The 24,673-nt window shown below is 33.5% G+C and overlaps 1 protein-coding gene across 20 annotated transcripts in view; it reads right to left on the bottom strand.

Moving 5' to 3' along the window:
• Nucleotides 1-24,673, bottom strand: part of ntm (neurotrimin) — a 628,604-nt gene that overhangs the window by 177,145 nt on the left and 426,786 nt on the right. For 14 of the 20 annotated variants that reach the window (XM_087269720.1, XM_087269717.1, XM_087269724.1 and 11 more), the window contains 1 exon segment: nt 16,388-16,478. In XM_087269720.1, the coding sequence (XP_087125846.1) occupies nt 16,388-16,478 (91 nt within the window). 20 annotated transcript variants of the gene reach the window in all.

The following is a 24,673-nucleotide window of genomic DNA, read 5'->3' as shown; positions in this document are numbered from 1 at the left end:
AACATGCAATTTTTTTCTAAAATCACAATGCTGCTTTCATGGTCAGGAAATAAATCATCTGGGCCACATTTACGAAGAGCAAGTCAGAGCGAAAAAAAAAAGATGATGGAGATGTTCAAGAGGGGACTATCTGTGATTTCAGGCTCCAAATAAAAACAGGAAAAAGCCAAGGCTAAGTGTGATTACATCCGCAATGTTTTTCCATCACTTTTTTTGTTTCTCCTTCTCTCTTTTCTGCCCTCTCTAAGGTTAATGAGTCCGGTGAAAGGAAATGGTCTGCGAGACAGCAAGGTGTTGGACCATTTGGTGTGTGGCCAGGCCAAAAAAAAATGTGCCACAATGTCATTATGCCCCAATGGCGGTTCAAACCAGAATAAGTGACAAACATCTGTCGCTAATGCACTCACTAACAGATGCGTCCAGTCATTTATCCCCTTACCAGGGGTGCATGCATGCTCTATTCAGCCCAGAAAAATGATAAATCAAATAACAGTAAAGGCACATTTCGGCATTGCAAATTAATTGAGAAAAATCAAAACACGGATTAATCCCAGGTCTGGACGGTCATTCGTTCTGACAGCACCCAAGTGCTCCTGTCTGGTGCCCGTGACGGTGGCTCAAATGATTAGACTTTAATGAGAGACAAGAGAATGTTGATGTAAGGTAAAGGAAAGTGGAATTAGACAGATAATGTTGAGCAGCTCACTGTGAAATCAAATTAGCGCCCTCTCAATCTTATCAGTAAGAAGCTTATTTTTTTTCCTCTCTCTCTTTCTTCCAAAGCGGCAGTCCATTCAGACCTCTGTGGTTTATTCTCTTCTCCGTCTCCGCTGCAGATATTCGCAATATATCTGATCATCCAGTACGCCTCAGTTAATACAAGAGAACTTTCTGCAGGAGTCAGGATATGTGACTGTGAGATATCACAGCTGAGATTTGTAGGGGGAAAGTAGTGGCTGGGAATGAAGTCTATAAATACTCTTTTTTTATATTTATTGACAGTACATTTCTGTTCTGTTTTTCTATTTTCAGTACATTTCTGTTTTGTAATACAATTATATATACAAAGTTGGTCACATTTTATTTTAAATCTACTGATTACTATTGATTGTTTTCATGTGAAAAACTAGTTTTAGTTGCTTTAATGCGGTAGCTGTTTGAAAGTGTAACCTGTGTTTTAGCCAATCATCATCAGTTATGTGGTTGTCCCACCCCTACACACATGCGTGCCAATTATTATCTGTTATGTTGTTGCCTCCCCCCTACACACGTGTGCCAATCATTATCAGTTTTGTGGTTGTCTCCCCCAACAAATGTGTGTCAATCATCATCAGTTATGTGGTTGTCCCCCCCACACACAACACACACCAATCATCATCAGGGGGGTATTCCAGAAAGCTGTGTTAACTTACCATCTGCTAAAACCTAAACTCTCGGTTGATTTACCCAAAACCTGCTTACCGCGAGTATGTTGGTTCCAAAACAGGTGACAAGAGTTAGTTAAATCAACCTCCTGAAGATAACCGCGGGTTAATGCGCGTGCACGGCACACACCTGAAGGCATTTTCAGTAGATCGCCGAATTCACGAGTCACCATAGAAAGTCACGGTGAGGAAAAAAAGGGCAACACACTTTACAGAGGCGAAGGTGGAGGTTTTAAACACAGAGATTACAGATCTGCTTCAACGAAGGAATGAAATATAGAATAAGAAATAGATAAGAAAATAAAAAATAAATAATAAGAAAATTTATTAGTTCATTAAATTACACATGCCACCCTCCATTTTATTGTAATGATAAATTAAACTACTCTTTAACATCCTTTTTGAGTATGTTGTGTAACCATTCATGCATTTATTTTTCTTGCCATTAATTTCTTAAGGCCACAATATGTGTATTGACTAATAAGGCTTATAGAAATTTTAATCTTTCTGGAGCTAGAACTCTGTCCAAAGTCATTAAACACAGAAACATTATCATAAAAGGTAATATTTAATTACTGGAGCTCTGTATTTAACACTCTAGAATATTCTTTCTGACATGCAGCTAATAGAAAGAGGCCTGTCTAACTGCTGTGTCCTATAATAAAGGCTTTTCAGTGGTTGAGTTTTTGACTTGAACCACACACTCTGTCTCTGTTGTAAGTGATTGTTGTCAGATAGCTTTAGGTTCTTTTTATTTTGCATGCAGACGAAGTTCCTTCTGCCTCAACTAACAAGCAGTGTAAGAATTTTCTGCACTTTTCCATATTTGAATATTACTCTTGGATCACAAAACCTTTTATCTACATATTTAAATTCTAAAGTAGCTGTATAAGGTCCATCTTCAAAGATAAAGTCACATGAGCATCACCTTAAGGTGAGAAATGTATATGAAAAATATGTTACACGTTGAAAGGTGCGTGTATAAAGCAGTGTACAAAATCATTCATTTTATTTCAGGAAATGAACAGACCAAACTATTTGATTAAACAGTTTTTTGACTAATTATATTTTTTAGCACTCTTCCATCTGTTTTGTCTGCTTGGGTCACTGAGATTTCCTCTGGGTCAGACTGCAGGTACGTGTCATCGTATAAGGCAGAAAAGGGTATCTTTTGTCCTCCAGCAAGTAACAATGTAGTGCCCAGTAATGATTCTATTTTATAATACAAATATAATAAAAATAAACATTGTGTTAAGCAACATTTGCTTTATAGTTTTTTTTTTTACTATATTTGTATTATACACTTGAATCATTACTTCCTGAAAATCAGCCATTTAGCCTCAACATAGTGATGAGGTGGGGTGTGTGATGAGCTGGTAAGTGGAAGCAGTAATGAGTTTAATAGTTAAAACACCAAAAGATTAAGGATAGAAAATTAAGTTGTACCTGCACACTTATACTTTGGACAAATTTTATATTATCAGTGTCCTTTAGTGACTGATGGAGCTTTAAAACCGGCTGCAATTAATGCACACAATAGCATTTAGAAACCCTGAAAAAAATATTATATTAAAAAATGTAGGTGTGTGTGCGTGAATGTATATATAAGAACGACGTCCTACATCTTAAATTAAAGATATATTTTCCTACAAAAGACAAAGCTGCCACTTATAATATTATACAGAAAAATGTGAGGGTGCAGAAGGAGAGAAAAAACACAAGATCTGTAAGTGAGATTCGAACTCGCTCCGTTGTGCGCTCCGTTGTTCTTTATCGACGCACTGTCCACTACGCTATTCCCGTGCTCTGAATCGTCTCTGTAATGACACGCAGTAATGTATGACCAAGGAACTGTACAAAAGTGTAAAAAACAGTTCAGTGCCAGGCATACTGTACAGGTGGTCCTACTGCCACATTGTACAGTTGCCTAAAATGCCCTGACGGGAATACAAAGAGCTGCACTGAATGTTTTTTATGGTAAGCGCAGACCCGCGGTTTGTCACATTTGATTTCAAAAAGGTTTGTTAAATACATTAACATTATGAATTTGGTTATGAAAAAAACTATGCACTTATAACCCTCTCACAACGAAAAAACTTGTATCTGTGTGTCCACATCCATAAATATTCTCATCAAAAGAGCACGCAATGCTCAGTAAACTCTCTGAAACAGACAAACTCTGAAACATAGCAACTTACTCTCTGAACATAACCTGCTCCGGAGCAGGTTATCTTCAGAGAGTAAGTTGCTATGGCTACTTAACATACCCAGAAGTTACCTCCGATTTTGGAACCAAAGTTGAGGTTATCCACCTACTTACTCTCAAACTTACCCGGGTATGTCACATAACCTGCTTTCTGGAACAGCCCCCAGGTATGTGGTTGTTCTACCTTTACACACTAACACACACTAGAACAGGCTGTCAGAAAAGATCAAAGTCAGAGTCAGATGAAATGCACTTCAGTGAGGTAAATTGGAAATTATATATCAATTATATAAGGGCACATTTTATTGTCAGTAAAGGTCATTTAGCTGATTACTTGTTACAGAAAAAAAGTAATTATGTTAAAAAAAAAACTGCTTATTAATAATGCCACTATTCCCATCATCGCTGAAAGATGTGTGCTCACTCAAAGATATTACAGAAAGTTATTTTGTAAACTTTGCAGCTGGAAGGGCATCTACTGTGGAAAACATAAGCTGAAATAATTGATGGTTCATTCAGCTGTGTTGACCCCTGATGAATAAAGTGACTAAGTCGAAGGAAAATGAATGAATGAATAAATGAATGTTTTGTAAACTGTCAATACTGTTCCCACGATTTCACAAGGAAAACTAAATATTTATTTCACTTCACTTAATAGACAATATAAAATATTTGAAGCTGATTTAATATGATTTTTAATGCTGTTTTAATGCTAATATGATTTAAGCTGTTTTGACCAAAGTAAGCCAGTGTTGTACAGAAAAACACAACAAAATAATCACACTGTAAAAAATTATCAAGAAATAAGAAATGAGTTCTAGTCAGTTGAAAAAGCCAAAACATGTCCTTTCAACTTGCAGTCTCAGTACTCAACAGTATGAGTAGTAACAATCTCAACTTAAAAAGAAAAGACAAACTTAAAATAAGGTGTTTATATAACAACAAAACATAAATTCTATCAGCATGTGTCATGATTACGTACACCTTTGACAAAATTAGGACAGTCAACATTTTGTAGCTTGTGGTGCTGATCATTCCAGGAGCCAGGAAAAGTCTAGGGATGCACTTTGTTGACTAAAAATAATGTGGAAGTACTTAAATATATTCAGTTTAATGTCACATTTTGCAAAAGTAAATTACTTTAATATGCAAGACCTACATACTGCCAGGCAAATTTGCCCTCTAGACACCAATCTTCGAATATTGCGAGTTAATGTAGGTAAATAACAGTATACAAACAACAACAAAAAAAAAATTCTGCATTTTCTGCATTGAAGTTTTCGCTGTCTCAACTAATCTGTAATAGAGTGTTTGTCAACTGAAATTAAAAACATGCTGAACCAGCATCCCTTAAGATGTTCCCCATACGTCTAATCCAACAGGTGGCAGAATGTGCACCATTAAGTCAGCTTGCCAACTGCCAGTTAAACACCAGAAGAAGTCAGACACATTGGGATGTTTTTTTTTTTTTTTTAACCAGTAGTCAATTATTTAAGAACAAATATTTATAATAATTTATCCAAATTTGATTTTCCCATTCTTAAGGTTGCAGCACATTCCCAGTGCCAAGATTGACTTACAGCAGATGATATTTTATTAAACATGTCTTTTTTTTGTATGTTTACAGCAGATTCATATTTAGGAAACATATTTACAAAAATTCACATAAATACCATTTTCTTATTCTAAAGGTTGCCACACATATCCAGAAAAGACTGACTTACTACAGGTGGAATTTTACCAATATATCCTGTCATATGCATACAGTAGACAAATATTTAAGTAAACAATACTTTGTGAAGACTATTGTATTGTAAGTTCATTATGTGTCATAGCTAAATTGGGAGTAAAGACCTTTAATAAAAGGTGTAATGTATTTTGTTGTCTGTTCTGTTTCTAAATGTGAAAATCTGCTAGAATAAGTTCAGTGAACTTGAAAATGTAAGTTAATCTACATGAACTAAATTTGTTAAGTACTGACAACTTGATACTGTAAGTTAACCTATTAAAACTAAACTTTGCAAGTCCAGTTAACTTAAAATAAGTAGTAGTTGGGTCAATTATTTAACTCTGTCACCTAAACATTTTAAGTTTAAGTCCATACAACTTAACTCAGTCAATGCAACAAGATGGCTTAACTAAGTTAAGTTCAGTGAACACATATTTTTACAGTGCATAATGGTATATAAAGATATATTAAAGATAAGGTAAAATATAGCTAAACAAAATAAAATTTAGTTTTAAGAGCTGATTTAAATGAAAACAAAGAAGAGGCCTGTCTAATGGGCAGAGGCAAATTGTTCCATAATCTAGGACCTACCACAGCGAAAGCACTGTCCCCTTCAAGCTTACGCTTCATTTTTGGGACAATCAGAAGTAGCTGATCAGCTGACCTGAGAGAACCAGTGGGCTTATAGGGATGTATCGGCTCAGAGATATAAGGTGGTGCAAGACCTTTTAGAGATTTTAAAACACATAAAATAATCTTAAACTGTATTCAAAAATGCACTCACAACCAATGAATCAAAGCTGACACGAGGGAAATGTGGTCATATTTACGAGTACATATCAACAGGTGTGCAGCAGCATTTTGCACCATTTGAAAAAGAAAGCAATCGCTTGCCTGGTACTCCCGCTATATATTACAGTAATCCAACTTCGTGGTCATAAAAGCATTAAGAGTAAGAAAGTTTGTGTTTCTCTCTCTCTGTGTGTGCATATCTACAGCTGAAATCTTATCTTGATTTCAAGTAATAAAATGTACAGTAAGGCCTGCTTATTTTTGAAAACGGTTTAAAGTAACAAACACCGCATATAACAATGCAGTACAACTTGTATCACAGAGACATAAACAGTCCTCAGCATAAATTAATATTTTCTCTAATATGTAATGCTTTACAATATTATATTTGCGCATATACATTAATTTAGTCCGTACTGAAGCCAAATCTGAAGCTTATCTAACAAAATAAGTTACAAAAGTGGTTAAAAAATTAGTAGCCCACATTTATAAGTTAGGGAAAAATATTAAATAAAACTTTCAAAAGTAGTGAAAAAAAAAAGAAAAAAATATGTTTAATAAATCTGTTTTGTTCAAATGCACCAATACAAATTACCCATATTCACTGAGAAATTGATCAAATTATTCATGTTCAAAATGGGGTGTACTCAATTATGCTGAGCACTGTATATATTTAATTTGTCATAAAACCTGAAAATCAACCACAAAATTAGATGTTAAAGGTTTATCATATCATATTCAGAACTTCATTTCCAATATTTGTCAAAATAATCTGAATATGATTGACTAAACAATGCAGTCATCATACAAACACATCCACAAAGTGAGCTTGAATATTGGACTGATGCACAGGTTAAACCTGGTGGACTCTTGGGAAATTGCAGGAATTGGCTTCCATCCACAAGCATTTGGCAAACTGCTAATAATGACGACAGATATATCAGAAGTCAACAACAACACACAGACAAGTAGCTGGAAGATTTGATCACAGAGGTCTCAGTCACGAGCACTTCTCTAGCAAAAAAAAAAAAACATGAGTACCTATAGGAACAACCATGAGATGCTCGCGCGAATGTTTCCGTGCCTTTTCAAGCACCTACTAAATTGCAGAGGAAAATCTCTGAAATGTTTTTCTGGTCCATGTTGCAGGCAAAAACGCTGAAAGAGAGGAAATTGGCTGCTCCGAGCTTCAACAAGTAGCACAAGGCCAGAAAACCAGCTCTCGGTGGCATTAACAAGCTATACAAGCAGCACGCCAATAAATCACAAGCCTTTCAGATGCCACAAGTGAGTGCGATACACTGTAAAACTACACACCCAGGCGATTACATTAAAACACCAAGGCCCAGGATTAATTAAGTTTAATTCTTTAATATAAACCACTTATCTTAGCCCATCAGTCAGGACTCTCGATGCTGGCTGGTCTTATCTATTCAGCTTTAAATGAGCAAAGCGAAAATAGGTTGGCAACTGTGACCAGACAGAAAGGAAACAGCGTGTGGAAATTCATTAAGTTCGACAAGTTGGCTTGGGTTTTGGAATTGTCGGTTTATACCCTAGGTACTTTTGTATGATACAGTTCAGTTATTTTTTGCGACAAACAAAACAAGAAAGCTATTGTCTTCCTGGTCTCTTTTCCTAACAGATTTTCAAACATGGCAATCACAAAGCTCAAGGGACTAAACAGGATTTAGTCACTCCAGATATGAAGCCTGTTGTATTCCTCATTAACGTGCCTTCTTTTTAATTACATAAACCAACTAATGCCTTCTGACCTGTCATCTGTGACCTGTAGAGACCGATGTTTAGACGTTTGTTAATGAGCCACTGCTTATTTCAATTGTCGCTTGCGCATTTTCTTCCCCCAATTACGTAACTCATCAATTTCACCTTTTAAACTGTAACCGCTCTCCTCTTCGTCTTCGAAGCCAATAAATTGCCATATCCCATAATCCTCTCCAGACAGTGCAGCACTTCAACACCCCCTCACTGTCTTCAAACTCCCTCAATTTTTGTCACATTATTCTGTAAGAGGGCTTTAATTTAGCCCACACCGTTGAATACTTAAGCAATGAATCTTATTACTTTTTTTTTTGTTTAAAATGTAATAGCCTTATGTTTTTGGTCTAAGAGTAATTGGAACTGCCAGAGTCAGTTTTCTACTAATGTTCACCTAAGGGGGCGATATGACTGAAAACATCACCTTGGGCGGCTGGTTATGATGACACCAATAACTGTAAACTGTGCAGCTGTCACAATGACTGGCAATGCATCAGTGAAACCGCCGCACCCATCATACAATCCGCATGGAGGTTTATAATGGGAGAATTTGAAATGAGCTATTGTATATGTGGACAGATTTGATTTCACACTTAAATACAGGAAGGAGGAAACACTGACTGATATAAACAACCATTTTTTATCATATTTTACTTAATAAAAACAGGATCTCTTTCAGATCAGTTAAGAATGAACTGAACTGTTATATATAACTTAAAGGCAATAGTGCTGCTGTTTATTCTGTCTTTATTGGTGGAATATATACTTTTTGAACATGGAGTGCATTCCAAAAGTGTATTATGAAGGTAGGATTTAGGGGGCTAGTCATGGGAAGGGAATATGCTAATATATATATGCTAATAATCAAAATTATTATAGCCCCTTTGATTTTTTTTTCTTTTTTAAATATTTTCACAGTATTTCCTATAAAAATGTTTTCTTCTGGAGAAAGTCTTACTTGTTTTATTTCGCCTAGATTAAAAGCATCAACAACTTAAATTGAATAATAAATTGTTATCATTTAATATGGAAATTAATTATCGAGATTACATTTTTGCCCTTTCACCCAGCCCTAGCTACAATATATCAAAATGGTCTGTTACTGTATATGATGTTTCCTAAAGGACTCTCATCTTAAATCCTTGTCAGTAAACCTGATAAATGAAAATAATTTACTAAAATAAAATACATAAATGACAAACGCTTTGTATATATATATATATATATATATATATATATATATATATATATATATATATATATATATATATATATATATATATATATATATATCATCATATAGAATTAAAATGATATGCACAGTATAATTTGTTTTGATTAGAACATTCAGTGTCCTTATAATTAACTGTCTGCATTGCTCTTCAAGAAATGCTGCAGAACAACTGATATTGTTAAAAATAAAATGCCTAACGTTTGGTGGACATCACTTTTATTTACATGTTTTATACTTATATAAAGCTACAAGAGAAATCAAATTAATATGCCCTTTGAGTTACATAGCTTAAGTATACTAAAGTATAATATATGAAAAAGAGTTAGGAGGGAAATGTTTAGGTAGCTAGCTTGAAGCCATTGGTGCTGTCGGTAAGAACAGAGGTCCAGTCTAGTCACTCAATTTAGTTGCGTTTATTAACATCTACAAGAGTTTGTACTCAGGAGGAAAGGTATGTCTGTGTGTGTTTGTGTGCGTGTCTTTTCTTTGTATGTGTATGCATATGTGTGTGTGTGTATATGTGTCTTTTATGGTCAAATACGCACACACGGGAAAACAACGAAGGAAATCAAATTCAGTCCTCTGCACAGTTCAACCATGTGCAGCCAGAAAAGGCAAACTGTGGGCACAGGTGCAGTTAATAAAGCCTTTGAGGCAGTCCTGATTGGCCAGAGATTAAGTGGGTGGAGACTGGAGTGAACCATAAACTAAACAGGGGTGTGACACTATGAGTTTGCAGTTTAGGAACAAAAAACTTCTCAACAATATATGTAATACATTACATTAAATACATTTAAAAGCATTTATTCTGTGTATTCAGTTGAACTGAATTGAATTAAAGTTTATTTGCATCACAATCAAATAAAAAAAAAAAGTTAAGGTTATTAGTTACCATACATGTATTAGTTACTAATAACTTTAACAAACTAACTAGTAAATAATAGCTTTTAACAGTTAAAGTTACTAAGTAAACATTTAACCTGCAGTTATATAGTTAGTACATTAATGATGTCTATGCACTCAAAAAAATACCTTTGCTGCTTGTTCAATCTACTTATTAAAGATAAACAACACAATTATTTTTTATTTTTTTTTGGAGGGGGGGGGTAATTTTTTTTCCGTTCATTTCACTTAAATGTGTACAAATGATTAAGTTAACAATAGAATTGTGTTGGGGCAACATGAAGGAATTGCGAGGAGCTCAGAATTTATACAGTGTGTGTGAATGTTCAATGAAGTGTATTTGTGTATTAAGTGCATTATCCTTGAAGTCTCTGATAGTATACTGAAGTGACATCCATTTTAAAAGTCACATTCTCAACCCTGATGTCAATTGATTTGTCAAACCCCAATCTAAAAACTAACATGCTAACAATATAAACTGAAATGCTGATGAGTATCTAAACATTCAGTTGACACTTACACAGTCAACTTGTTGATGTAAAGTGGACCAACAAAATTAAAATAACCATATAAATAATAAATGTATAACTGCTAATTTTATTTATCTGTTTCTACTTGGATTTTACAGGCCAAACACACTGCAAATGTGAAACAGTCAAGGTAAAAACAAACAATCAATGCTCACTTCTGTCAAAAAATAAATATATATATATTTTTTTGGTCATGCATGTCTTCCCACAGTGTTCAACAGAGATTGTTTCTCCATGCCTCAATGCATCTCTCAAATTTTATCAACACCCCAACTGTCTAATACTGCGAGTAAAAAGATAAACACTGTGTACACCAAATACATTGTCAATCAGCGATCTCCACGAATATGTTTTTCTCTCCCTGCACAAAGGTTAAGCTTTATTAAAGCAGTTATAATCCTGTTAGTCATGAGAATATCCTAAAGAAGGTTACCAGCTCAAGTCTCTCCATTATGACACAACCTACTCTTATAACTATCGCCGCATGTAACTTTGCTGCACAAAAGACACGTGTATATCTGCGATTCTGTGTTTCTGTACTAATAACATTATCTGTATCCACCACCAAACGCTCACAGAAAACTTTCCCCGTTTTTACATTTTCATTAAGACATTGTTTAGTACGTTCATTAAGTTGTTTTCCTCGCCAAAGCTGTTAGCAGTCCCCATTATGTAGCACAAACTAGGATTTGCTATCCCTGTGGGGACATTTGTTCCCTCAATATAGGCAAAACCTGGCACATACACACACTTTTCCTTAGCTATGTATATTTTATCCAATTGAGGACATGCCCAAAGGGAGGGTTTGTCACATTTACCTCACTTTGGGGGACTATTTTAGCCACAGAATATGACTTGGTACATACACACAGAATACAATTAGTTAGTTAATAAAAGTTAAGCACACACAAAGAGCCTACAATAATTATTTATATAATAAATGCACTCCTTCAGAAGTTTTAATGAACTCTTATTAAGTGCTAAGTTTTTGGAAACTACTGGGCCAACATTTGGGAACAGTATCCTATTTAGATACACAGACATTGTAAAATGACTAAGTAGGGTTAAACAATATATCCTTTGATCATTGATATCACAAATGTGACTATCTGCAATAGTCATATTGCAAAATTAGATTGCTTTTTAAAGATAAAAATATTTAATTTGAAGAATACTTAATTGATTGTACAATGTTGACGTTTCATTGTCCTTGATAACTTTTACTCTCCCCAATATTTATTTACACTCTTATTTTCGCTCTTTCATATTTATAAATGCTTATAATATATTATATTTTATGCTGATGCACTGCATACAAACAAATTTAAGTAGCCCAGTTAATCTAAATGAACGAAATCTTCCCAAATAGCGCTATTAAAAATCATCTGGTGATTTTATATTCATGTCGTAATATATTTCGCAGCAAAACAAAAAATCACAATGTCAGATTTTTTCCAATATCATGCAGCCCTATAACTAATAAAGTTTTTTTTTTATTATTAATATTATTCTATGCATTTAGTTAGTATTAGTTTACACAAAATTTTTAAGAAACAATTTTTGTTATCAACAAACCATCAACTAAGCCACTTAGCTCAATAAACTACCAATTAGCTGCTTATTAATAGTTAGTAAGGATGTAGATGATTTCTTGGATTTAATATTTTTTTAAGTGTTTGTAGTTAAGTGTTTGTAAACAATTTATTTGGGTTGAATTTAAACAAATTAAGGTAAACGTTACTAAATTGAATTTGTTTGTTTAAATTCAACATATGAATTGTTTGCAAAAATTTTTGCATAATAATATTTAGTTCAAGTGAGTAAAGTTATTGCTCTAAAAGCGACAGGTTGAGTAAATCTATTATAACATAGAACTGTTAAGTTGATTTAACTTTATTTTTATAATCATGCACATATAGTTTATTTACTTAAAACTTAAGACAATAGGTTTATTCACTTTAAGTAAAGTCAAATAATCATTTTAAATGCAACAAGTTTACTCACTTATTCTAAGTTAAGTCAATAAATCTTTTTTTTTATATATAGTGTAGGATTTGGGATTTAGAATAAGATCATAATTCATAAGTACTAATAAGCAGTTGATATATTAATTACAGGCTAGTAATATGCCAATAGTTAAAAGTAGAGCTGCACGATAATGGAAAAATTTGACATTCCAATTTTTTTTTTCTGCAATATATATTGCAATATATAATGTAGTCTATTGCAATATAATTTCACCAGATGACTTACTGTCAATAACTCTTTTTGCAAAGTCTTTAGATTGATTATTATCGGGATCATTTTATAGGGGAGTGAAATATAAATGTATTCATTCATTTTTGGCTTAGTACACTTATTAATCAGGGGTTGCCACAGCGGAATGAACCGCCACATATAAATATAGTTATATATAAATTATTATTTACATATAATAAACAAAATACAGTTATATACACAATGGAACAAATAATTAAATTAAATAAAACAATGATTTATGGTTTTCTATGGAAAGTCTAACCATATTGTGTTACATAACTTGAATAATCAAATGTAAATTAACAATGCATAGTCTTCCTCATATACATTTGTTTAACAAAATTAATATTTTTTGAACTTCTTTATGCTCTATTAAAATGCTTTAAACTTTCTTAAAATGCTTACATTTTCACAGGCCTTAAAACACATGCAGATAGACTTTCACTCTATTGTTCTTAAATTCTGCAGTCTCCACAAATCTCATGTGTTTTGACTTGTAGTTCCTGGTCATCTATAATCCAAGTCAACATTGGATATCTTGCAATGTGACTCTTGTGGACATGCACATTGCAATATCGAAGCTGAAGCGATATATTGTGCAGCCCTAGTTAAAATATAGGAATTGTAAACAAACAAACAAACAAACAAACAAACAAACAAATAAATAAATAAATAAATAAATAAATAAATAAATAAATAAATAAATAAATAAATAAATAAATAAATAAATAAAAATGTCTGAGAAAACCTGCAGTCTGATTTTTTGTAAAGAACATGTTTCAAAGAGTTTCAATTTGGATTTGACCACTGATAGCATGAAATATGCCCTGTTGCTATCTGCCATTTTTGACAAACTGTTCAAATGTGCTTATGTCTTATGTCTACTCTTGTCATAAAATTTCACAAAGTTGTACCTGGAGACTAAGATGTACTCACAAATAAATGTAGACCCTTGACAGTTACATATGATGCCTTATTCATGTCTTATGACCAAAAATGACAGAGTATTTTTTTCTTCCTCCCCACTGCTGGAGTCGAATGCGCCAGCTCACTCGTCGACCCCACTAAACGTGTCATCTAGATGGCTGCTTTTAATCTAGAAAGCTTTAGATGTGTCAATCATCTTTGACATCTGGGGAATCACCTGCTGTCTCATTCACCAGGTGGTAGCTTTGCTCTGTGATTTGCAGGCTATTACTTCGATCTTTTTTTTTTGTTTGTTTGTTTACTTCGTTTCAAAACACTTTCACATCCTGAATACAGCATATTGTAGAATAATTTTCTGTCTACTTCTGCTTGAAATCAGCATGTGAACTAATCTGTCATAGTGGTTTATGTTGTGTCTATTTTAAAATTACCAGAAACCAGCATGTTCATCTAAACTCTCAGCACCTTGGACAGCTCATCCGGATGCTCATTAACAGTAAAGTACTATAAATGTATTAGCTTCAATGGTTCGTTTTTAGATTCTTCTATATTATGAGCAGTGTTGGGAAAAGTTACTTTAGAAAGTAAGGCATTACAATATTGACATTACAATTGAGTTACTTCCTAAAAAAGTAACTAGTTGCGTTAATTAGTTGATTTTTATGATAAGTAATGTGTTACGTTAAGTTTGTGTTACTTTTGCATTACTTTTTATTACCTGGCTGAGGCTTTTTGTACTATTTGTCCTAAGTAAAATCATTGTGCATTTACACAAACCCCTTTTCCTTCTCTTCATGTGTTCAAAATAATGAATCATTGCGACTACTTGTATTTGAATTCAGCAAATTATTTTTTAAAAGCTACTTAAATTAAAAAAGTAACTCGAGTTACATTTTCAAATAAGCAACACAAATATTATTTTTATTCTTAATGCGTTACTTGTTACTTAGAAAAGTTATATTATACGCAACTTTTGTTAATTGTAATGCACGCCCCCAACACTGATTAGGAGTACACAAATTTGAGAAAGACTTTTTTTTTCTGGCTGCAGTTCACTTAATGACCACCAGTGGTGTCGATATTGTATTGTAGATTCACTAAAAAAAAAAAAAAAAAAAAAAAAAAACAGTACAGGAGTAGGCATGGAATGATAACCATTATCAAAGTATAACTTGGTTGGGAAAAGTCAAGTTTTTAAAAGCGTCAAAAATTTATTTTATACCGTTTCTAAGGTACATTTTTTTGTCAGATAATTTTTTTCATTACTTTTTTTTAGGACAACAATATCTCCAGCAAAAAGGATATCCAAAGATGCCATTGTAAAGAAATCTCTGTTTTTGAAACTAAGACAGCAGAAGTCAATGATTGATTTGAATGATTTAGCCTGACATGTTTACTGTAACAAAAAATAAAATATAACTGTTTCTCAAAATAAAATACATTGTGAGGAAAACGGTTGTTATTTTTTTTTTTTACCCAGACATTTAAAAATAATACATTTTAGAGCAGTAATGACAATATCCTAAAACTTTGATATTCTTATCTAAGGTTATCATACCGTCAGAATCTTATACTGGCCCATGCCTAGATTCAAGTGTGTCTACTGTTGAATTCAGTACAAAGTACTGCTGTATCTTTATCCCTGCATGGCCTGGCCCCTGAGTATATTTCTGAGCTAATTAATATAAACTAACCCAAAACAGTTTCTAAAACCAACTATTACTCAAAATTAATTTTTTTTAACATTTTTATTATTACTTCTAAATAGTATGTGTTATGTTTACATTATACACTTATTGTAAAATAAATACCTTACAATTAAATAGTATTAGTTTATTCATTTATATTTAACAAAAATGTATAAGTATCAACTATTTTCATCAATAATACATCCAAAGTGTCTGGACAATGCAATTGACTGCTGGTGACCACTTGATTGATTGATTAATTTATTGATTTATTGATTTATTTTTATTTATTTATTTCTATGTTAATGCGCTTGAATTTGCATTTTTATTTCAGTGAATTGAAACAGACCAATAAAACTTGGGGGAAAATATTATTTAGTCTGATGACTATTTACAAGATAAATAATTATGTTTTTACACACACTGTAAAGTGGTTATATGATGCAATTAAACCTCTTTTATATTGTTTATTTAATTAGCCTATAATTAATTATTTATTATTATTATTGTTATTATTATTATCATCATCATTATTATTATTATTATTTATTTTTATTATTTTTTTATTCAACAAAAAAACTACATTTCTTATTTAGTAATACATAAGAAATTAATAAGAAAAACTTATTGGACTTCAGGTTTGCAGTCAAATTTAATTATTAATTTAATATAGCCTCCTATAACTTAAGTTTTCAATTCTAGTAGTTTGGAATAGTTTTTGCCAAGAAACAGCATTTTGAAGTTAACAAAGTCAGACGAAAAACGTGTTTTTCACCTTGTAATATTAATGTATAAACAAACATGGTGACAAACGTCATCAAAAAACAGAAGCAACATTTGACAGCGCTGATACTCTTCCACGCAGGAAACAGAAACATGACAGCATGATAAACGCACAACCATCACCAGCACCTACCTGAGGAAGAGCGTCTCTCCTTGTCTGATGGTGATATTGTCCATCTGTTTGTTATCGGACTGAGATTCTCCTTGGCTGCGGACGGGCAAACCTGCCGGGAGAAGAAACAGCAGTCTGAGACCCATCACCACACACCTCCTCCAGCATCCACACACAACCATTTTCATCTGCACAGTTCTCGGGGTGTAAATCCGTCCACAGCAGCCCAAAAAGAGAAACGCGTTAGTTAGCCATTCCAGTTCATCTGTTAATCCAGATTTCCAGTCTCCCCAGGTAGACAACAAAATCCCTCGCGTACTTAGTACAGAGCGCTTATCGATGACCGCGCCGTGTTGTCGCCATGGAAATGGGGGTAAAATTAAATGACATACGAATGAAATGTACACTTTAGAGGTGCCCTTAACCACTCAAGCTCCTTAAATCCTATAGTCTTAGATATCCGTGCCGAAAAGCCATCTTTCCCCCCTGTGACGCGCGGTCGAAAACTTTAAGAAGAAGTGGAAGCTGGAGAGCTGAGCGCGAATGAACGTGGTGAAGTGTCACTCCAGCTGCGCGTCAGTGGATACGAAGCGTGATTGTGGATCCTCAATGCAGTACAATGAGAGTATACACTTCAGAAAAAAAAGCTCCTCCGGTGGGACTGTTGCTCGGTTTACTTTCAAGCTATGTTTAGAATACTGCGTCTTTGTTTTAATACTGCGTTTTGAAAATTAAAACTATCCTCCGCCATTTTCAGTATTGATCCTCACACGCCTAAAACGCATGTTAGAAGCTCAAAGTTATGAAGTTAGTGTAATATAGCCCACATGCGATTATATATATATATTTATATATAAACATTATATTGGGCTATAAAACTGCTTTGAGTTGGGGGAAAAGTAGCCTATTGCAGGTTCACTTTTAAGCTTATATATTGCCATCGATGAGAAACTATATTATATTATTCAAATTTATAATGTTTTTGAGATTACAATTACATTTCTGCATGGGTAATTTAACCCTTTTGATGCATATATGGGTCCAAAGTGACCCGACTGACTTCTGACTTTCTATATCTTTGCAATAAATTAATTTCTTCACTTGGTCTTCCAGTAATGTCTCAGATAACTTGTTTTTGACCATCACAAATCCTTATTTCCAGCCTTATTTCTTACATTCTGAATAAAAAAAAATGGTAACACTTTATTTTTATGGTCCATTTCAGTATTCTGTCTGCTTAATATTTGCTGATACTGCTCCTTCAACAGACTATATATAAGAAACTTTGCTAGTACATATCAACTTACACTAAGCCTATCCCCAACCTAACAGTCTATTTATAATCTAATGAAAATTAGTTGGCAAGTAGATGCAATCTAACTGCCATGTAATTAAGAAACAAAATCAAAATAAAGTGGGGCCATTTTTTTAATTTTTTTTGCATGTAAATTAAGGAGTATTACAGTGTATAAAGAAATGCTTAATGCTGAGATAAACTGATTTCAAAAGATAAAACAAAATTACAACCCAAGCATAAATTTACATAAGTAATGTATGTGGGTCATTTCACACTCATGTTGTGCAATAGAAGTGGGTTTACATATAGCATCAAAGGGTTAAATATAAAAAAAAATAATAATAATTGTCTAAAAGGTTTTTTTTTGGGAACCAAAAAGTTTCTTCTTATATAATGAAAACCTGTTTTTGGTTCTTTCTGGAATCTTTATTTTAGAGAGCAAGTCTTTGCAGCAAATGCATTAAATTTAAAAAAAAAATAAAATAAAAAAATGGTCGTCAGTTACTGCAAAAGAGGGTTGTGAACAGTTGTTTAAAGTGTGTTTTCAACTTCAATGTCATATGCCATTGTATGTTTTTGTAATACAGTGATATAAGTTATAAAGCTTTCCTTTTGATGCTGACATAGGGATGGAGATCTCTTCTGAAATATAGTAGAATAAAATGATCATTTTAAAACACTGCATTACGGCAAAAACATTCTAGAGCAAACATAAACTGAATCACACACAATTTGAGCAAAGCATGCACTGTTGCCATAGCCAGTAAGACCTACAGGACAGTGCCCAAAAAGAGCGCCCAAATCAGAGGCTATTGTGTGTGGAGTAATGCAATGCATGAGCGACATTCATTGATTGCCTTGTGGCTGCAGCCTCTGCCATTCAGCACAGCCGTTCAAGGGGCACTCGACAGAGAAAATTGAGCTTTCTTGAACAAATCACAAATCAAATAACCCATATTTTCAGAACTGAAGGGAATGATGTCTAGACAGAGATGATGACAGGAAAATTGAAGCATGGAATCAAGGGCATCACGCACCTACTTTTTAAAAGATTTTTTTTTTTTTGGGACAATCTAAACTTCTTTTCAGGATGACACAACCACAAAATGGATGCGCTGTTTTAGTGTTTAGGTCATTATTTTTTATTGTATTTATTTCAGAAAATATAACTATTAGCTATTTGGATCACATGCAGATCATTCTGAGTTGATAAAAAAAATATATAATTTATTTAAAATATTATAAGCTGCTACTATATCACATATATACAAAATCTTTATGAATATACACTAAAAGAAATGACATTTTGGTGTAGTTAAATCTAATAAATTGACTGTCATCGTTTTTAAATTGTAATTTTAAGTGTCAAGGATTACTAGAACTTTATGTACATATTTAATATTTACACATTTACTGGATGTAATAAATTAAATGAGTGGAAAGAGTTAAATGATAATATTCATTCAAATATTTTCTAATCTTAACCACACCTAGTAATAATAAATAAGTTTTAATAATGGATATGTCGTAATGGATAGTTCCCAGCATGCTTCGCTGGGGATTGAATTAAAAGAAAAAATATTTTGAAAATAAATGCAATCTTATAGGTGTTTAAATTTGAGAGAAAGACTTGTTAAAGTTTGATCATCATTAGTTTGTAGATTAAGAAGAGTTTTGAGTATGTCTTTTAGTTTAAGATTACCATCTTGCAGAAGAGCAGCACTCATGCTTTGGGTCTTGGCATATTTATTAACAGCATTAATGCTTGATGCTTCACTCAGAAAATGTGCTTACTCTAACGCTGACATCATTAAGCATTTATAAAATAAATCTGCTAAACAAATTAGCTTAAAATAAAGCGAAATAACACATTTAAAGGAAATGTTTGTCTTAATTAAACCAAGTTGCACCAAATGTGCTAATTTGTAACTAATAGGATTCATTTAAATCGATAAAAGCAATGTTCCTGCTAAAACAAGAAAAATACATCATTTTGGTTTATTTAAATAAATAAAGACTCAAAAGAAAAGATAATTATTTAACTTTTACTTAATGTTTAATCAGACACTCCTAAATAAATTAAGCAAATTTTAGATAATATTAACAAGTTAATTGTACCTAATATAAGATTGTAAAATTTACTTGAAATTTGATTGTGCAAATTGTTATGAGTAAATCTTAAGATTTTTTTTCTTTCATTGTAGTTACAAAATAACTGTATTGTGTATAAAAGAAAAACTAAATAATGAGCCTGGAACACAAACTAGTTTTCATTGTCATATTTACGGCATTATCCAAAAATACATTAAATTGGGAAATTATAATTTTTTCTGTTATGCCGAAAATCATATTCATAAACATATCTTATAAATTTTCTACTGCATATATATAAATACTTATTTTTTCATTAGTAATGAGCATTGCTTAGAGCTTAACTTGGACAATTTCAAAGGTAATTTTCTCAATATTTAGATTTTTTTTCTCAACCCTCAGATTCTAGATTTTCAAATAGTTGTATCTCTGCTAAATGTTCTTTCATGACAAACCAAATGTTTGAAAAAAATATCACAATTTATAAAAATTGATGCATGATTGTTGTCCAAATTCTTATATGATTTTTATATTACCACTTTTAAACTAGCAACAAATGAAAAACAATCATTGACATCAAAAGCTAGCTTACTGTAATATACACAGTATGGTATAAAAAGATCTAAGCAGGTGTTGTAGCAAGTAAAAAATAAAGTGTTGCAAATAAAAATAAAATAATATTACAATCTTTCCTTTTTAAAATAAAAGTCATTTACCACTTTTACACAGTGATACCAGTAAATATCCGTAAATTTACCAGAACGACTTTACCAGTAAATAAAAAAAAAGTGCTGTTAACACAGGCAAGAACGTTCTGGAATTTTTTCCGGAAAAGACTATCCATACATCTATTTCAAAATACCAGTAAATTCTGACATCACTAATCATAAATGAGATCTAAACAGCTGCGCTTGTATTTTTAAACGTAGAAGGGGTCCGGCTTTTGTTAATGGTTGATGGTACATGAAATGTGTGTGTGCTGGCCCTCACCGCCTACTTCACGTGCATGTGCGTCAAGCAACTAAAGCACAGCTTGAAGGTAAACAAACAGCGGTTTATCATAGACAGTTTATCAATGATTTTTGACACTGTTGGCATTAAGAAGAAACAGAGAAAAATTATCTGAGTAACATCTAGCAGCTAAATGTATATTAAAAAAATATTCAAAGGCTTTTTTTTTATAAACAGCGCAGATGTAAATGCATCTGAATGTTCTAATAGGCTGGAGTAGAGCTCTCACATCAGCACATTCTAATCGTGAACATACTCTTTCCTGCAACTTTGCTTCTGTGTTCACACAGAGCAGCATTCCAGCAAATTGCCGGTATTGTTACAATTTCTTTTTCTGGAAAATTGCCAAAATGAGATTACCAGTATTAACAAAAAGGGCCTGTTCACACACAATCCCTTTCTGGAAAATTGGCAGTCATTTTCTGGTAAGGACTGCATGTGTGAAAGGGGCTATTGAAACTGAAAGTCTCTTGTCACCATCTAACAGCGTAAAAGTTTAAGTTAAAAAAAAATAAAGTTAAAGAAAAACAAAGGAACAAAACTCTGTCCACTGATTTAGTTAATAAAGGCATAAAACTGATCTAATTTAATTCAGCAAAAATAAAATTGCTTATCTCTTAGTCCAAAAGTGCCCAAACTCTGTCCTGGAAAACCGGTGTGCTGCAAAGTTTAGTTCCGACCCTGATCAAACACACCTGGGCTAGCTAATCAAGCTCTCGTTAGGCTTTATAAGCATCCTTGCAGGTGTGTTGAGGCAAGTTGGAGCAAAACTTTGCAGGACACCGTCCCTCCAGGGCCGAGTTTGGACACCCCTGATCTAGTCTATTGCTAGTCCCTTAAGAAAATTAACTAGTTTTATTAATTAGACAAACAATCAAACAAACGAACGAACGATGATGATGATGATGTTTTGTAGTTAAACCATTTATTCATTTTCCTTCAGCTTAGTCCCTTATTTATCAGGGGTCGTCGCAGCGAAATGAACTGCCAACTATTCCGGCATATGCTTTACACAGGATGCCCTTTCAGCCATAATCCAGTTCTGGGTGGCATATTAAGGCATATTTAGTTTATTCAATTCACCTATATCGCGGGGGGGGAAACTGAAGCACCCGGAGGAGACCCAAACCAACCCGGGGAGAACTTGCACAGAGACGCCAACTGGTCCAGCCAGGACTCAAACCAGCAACCTTCTTGCTGTGAGGCGGCATTGCTAACTAGGGATGTAACAATATTGTAAATACCGTCATACCGCAATGGCAATTTCTTTCAATATTACCGTGGTTGTGACTGAATAAAATCATAGGTCTTTTGGTGAAAAGTTTGCTCAGGTGAATGGGGCGAATGGGAGGTAGCGGAAACTACAATTTTCATCAACCCAAGCGTGGCCATCATCCTTTGCGGTCTGTTGTCGCTACAGATCCAGTAATGCAGAAATGGAGGGTGCTGCTAGTAGCAGCAAAGAAAAAGAGCTAAAAATGGTCGAACCTAAAGCGGGTTTTAAATCAGATGTGTGGAAGCATTTCATTTTCTCTCTGAAAAGAAACAAGAAAGAAGAAAAGGTGACAGAAAAAAAGGGTATGCAGGCACTGCCAGACTGTGCTGAAATACAAGTCGGGGAATACGACTAACATGATGGGGATTCTTTTAGTCAAGAACACAGCAGAACACAGCACACTGCTCAGAATGATGGAGACATTGACTTGTACCACCAAGAGACCTCTATCTCACTCAAGACTTGTCCTTTCGAGTGGTGTTTTTTTTTTTTTTTTTTAAATAGTTTAATATTTTTTGTTATTAAAATTGAATAATTTAAGTTCCTGTTTGAAAGTTTACAAATAGATAATATGTGTATCATTGATCTGTTCAGTGTTGAGGTGACCTGAACATTCTAGCACTTTTTTTGAGTCTCTTCAATAGTTTTGATTTTCCTTTAAATGATTCAATAAATACCGTACCGTGCCATTCATACCGAGGTATTACCGTATTGTGAAATTATGATACTGTTACATCATTATTGCTAACCACTGAGCCACCGTGCCGCTGTATATAAACAATATAACCACAAATGAACTATGATTTAGCTACATTAATTATAATTCAAGCGATTAGTTGACTTGATTAGTGATTAGTTGTACTAAAAAGTGACTGTCATAAAACTATTAAATAAATGAACTGTCCATAATCATAATAATAAGTTTATTCAAAATTTTAAGTAAAGTAATTTGATTTTGTTGTGTATAGTATTTGTAAAACTGCATGTCAATCAATACACCCAAAAAAGAAACTTTTTTATCCACATGGTTTCTCTTACTTTAATAAACCCATGGATCATTTTCATATAAGTGCTAGTCTCATCTTAACGGTGGCTACAGTATGTTTATCTAACTGGCTTCCATAAATCTTGCCTCAACGAACATCCAAATGGATGTAATGCTTCCGCATGAAATTAAATGTCCAGCATTTCATAAATGCTCTCAGACGCCACCTGCTACCCCCGGCCTGGCTAGTAATCATAATTAATCAATTCGCACAAAAGGAGCAGCGCTTATCCGATAACAAGCCTCACCTCCACAAGAAGGACAAGAACGCCCAGAGCATTTTCAACGACGAGCGATTCTAAATACACAACCCTCTCAGACAAATACATCCTCACAGATCACTCAAACCATCAGGACTCAACAGGTGACACTGGCCTAGAGAAATGCACGCTGAGTCCGAGCTTAATAGTGTGCAGAATTGAGGTCCTTCATACAGATGACTCGTCCATTAAATGCATTTTCTCTCAGTATGATGAGCGAAGCATCATGTGATAACAGTGCATGCAAGGACGGTTTTGTGGATGACTCATTTTTTCTGCAGTCTTACCGGGGTAGGGTCAATTAAAAATAAAATGGAGACTTAATATAATATTCTTGAGATCGTCTTCTTAACTGAAGGAAAAATATTAGTATTTCTGTATTTGCATTTTGCCATTTATTTGCAGTTTAATTAAGTATTATTATTATTTAACAAATGATTACCTTTCTGGCTGGGTATATTAATAATTAAATGCATGTTTAGTATGTATGTTAGGGACTCCTTCGCTGCATGGTTCTGCGCGCTCCAGATGGTCTCCTTCTTCTATTAAGATTTAGGTTCGCCCACCAGGGGCCTGTGATAATGAGGTCTCAATGCAGAACTTCAGAAAGATCAGAAGTATGTAACTACGTCTGTGGCATGTGTGAGAGATTTTTAATATGTATCTGGTGAAACAGCTGGAACAGAGCGGGTCAAATAATGGTAAAACATCTCCTTTAATAAATTCACATCCTGTCATGAAATGATGTTGGACATTTTTCATTACACACTGAATTTTTGTCTTCTTTTATCACTATATTCAAATGCCTTCAGAATATCACTAAACTCATATACTATATAACATTTTACATACATTTGCTGTATTGACCTACAAGTATGTAAAAGTATATACGTTTAGGATGTAGTAACAAGTACACAGATTGGGACGCAGCAATACAGTGAAATTCTGTGTTTAATATGATTTCATTTTAACATTTAGCAGTTTCAGAAATTATTAGATTAGATTCAACTTTATTAATAATACAAATACAAGGCAATAACATGCAGTTTAGGTCTAACCAGGAGTGCAATAGCAGCAAGTGCCGGATATAGGTATATGTTATAAAGTGCAATTATTGAAAAACTATGGGTAATATTTACAGATGGATGTACTGTGAACATTACATACAGGTTGTATTAACTATGATCAGAGATTTACAACAGGTGGATATACATACAGTAGGCTGCTTTTAAATATGAGCAATTCCAGCATTGTGGATGTGACATTTGCAATAAATACTTTATACAATCACATAGAATGTATATGTTTACATTACATTGAAACCTCT

The sequence above is a fragment of the Danio rerio genome, chromosome 10 (assembly GCF_052040795.2).
Source record: "Danio rerio strain M-AB ecotype USA chromosome 10, GRCz13ab, whole genome shotgun sequence".
NCBI classification, from domain to species: Eukaryota; Metazoa; Chordata; class Actinopteri; order Cypriniformes; family Danionidae; genus Danio; species Danio rerio.
Note: the sequence above shows the minus strand (reverse complement) of the source record. Positions and strands in the feature narration are given on the sequence as shown.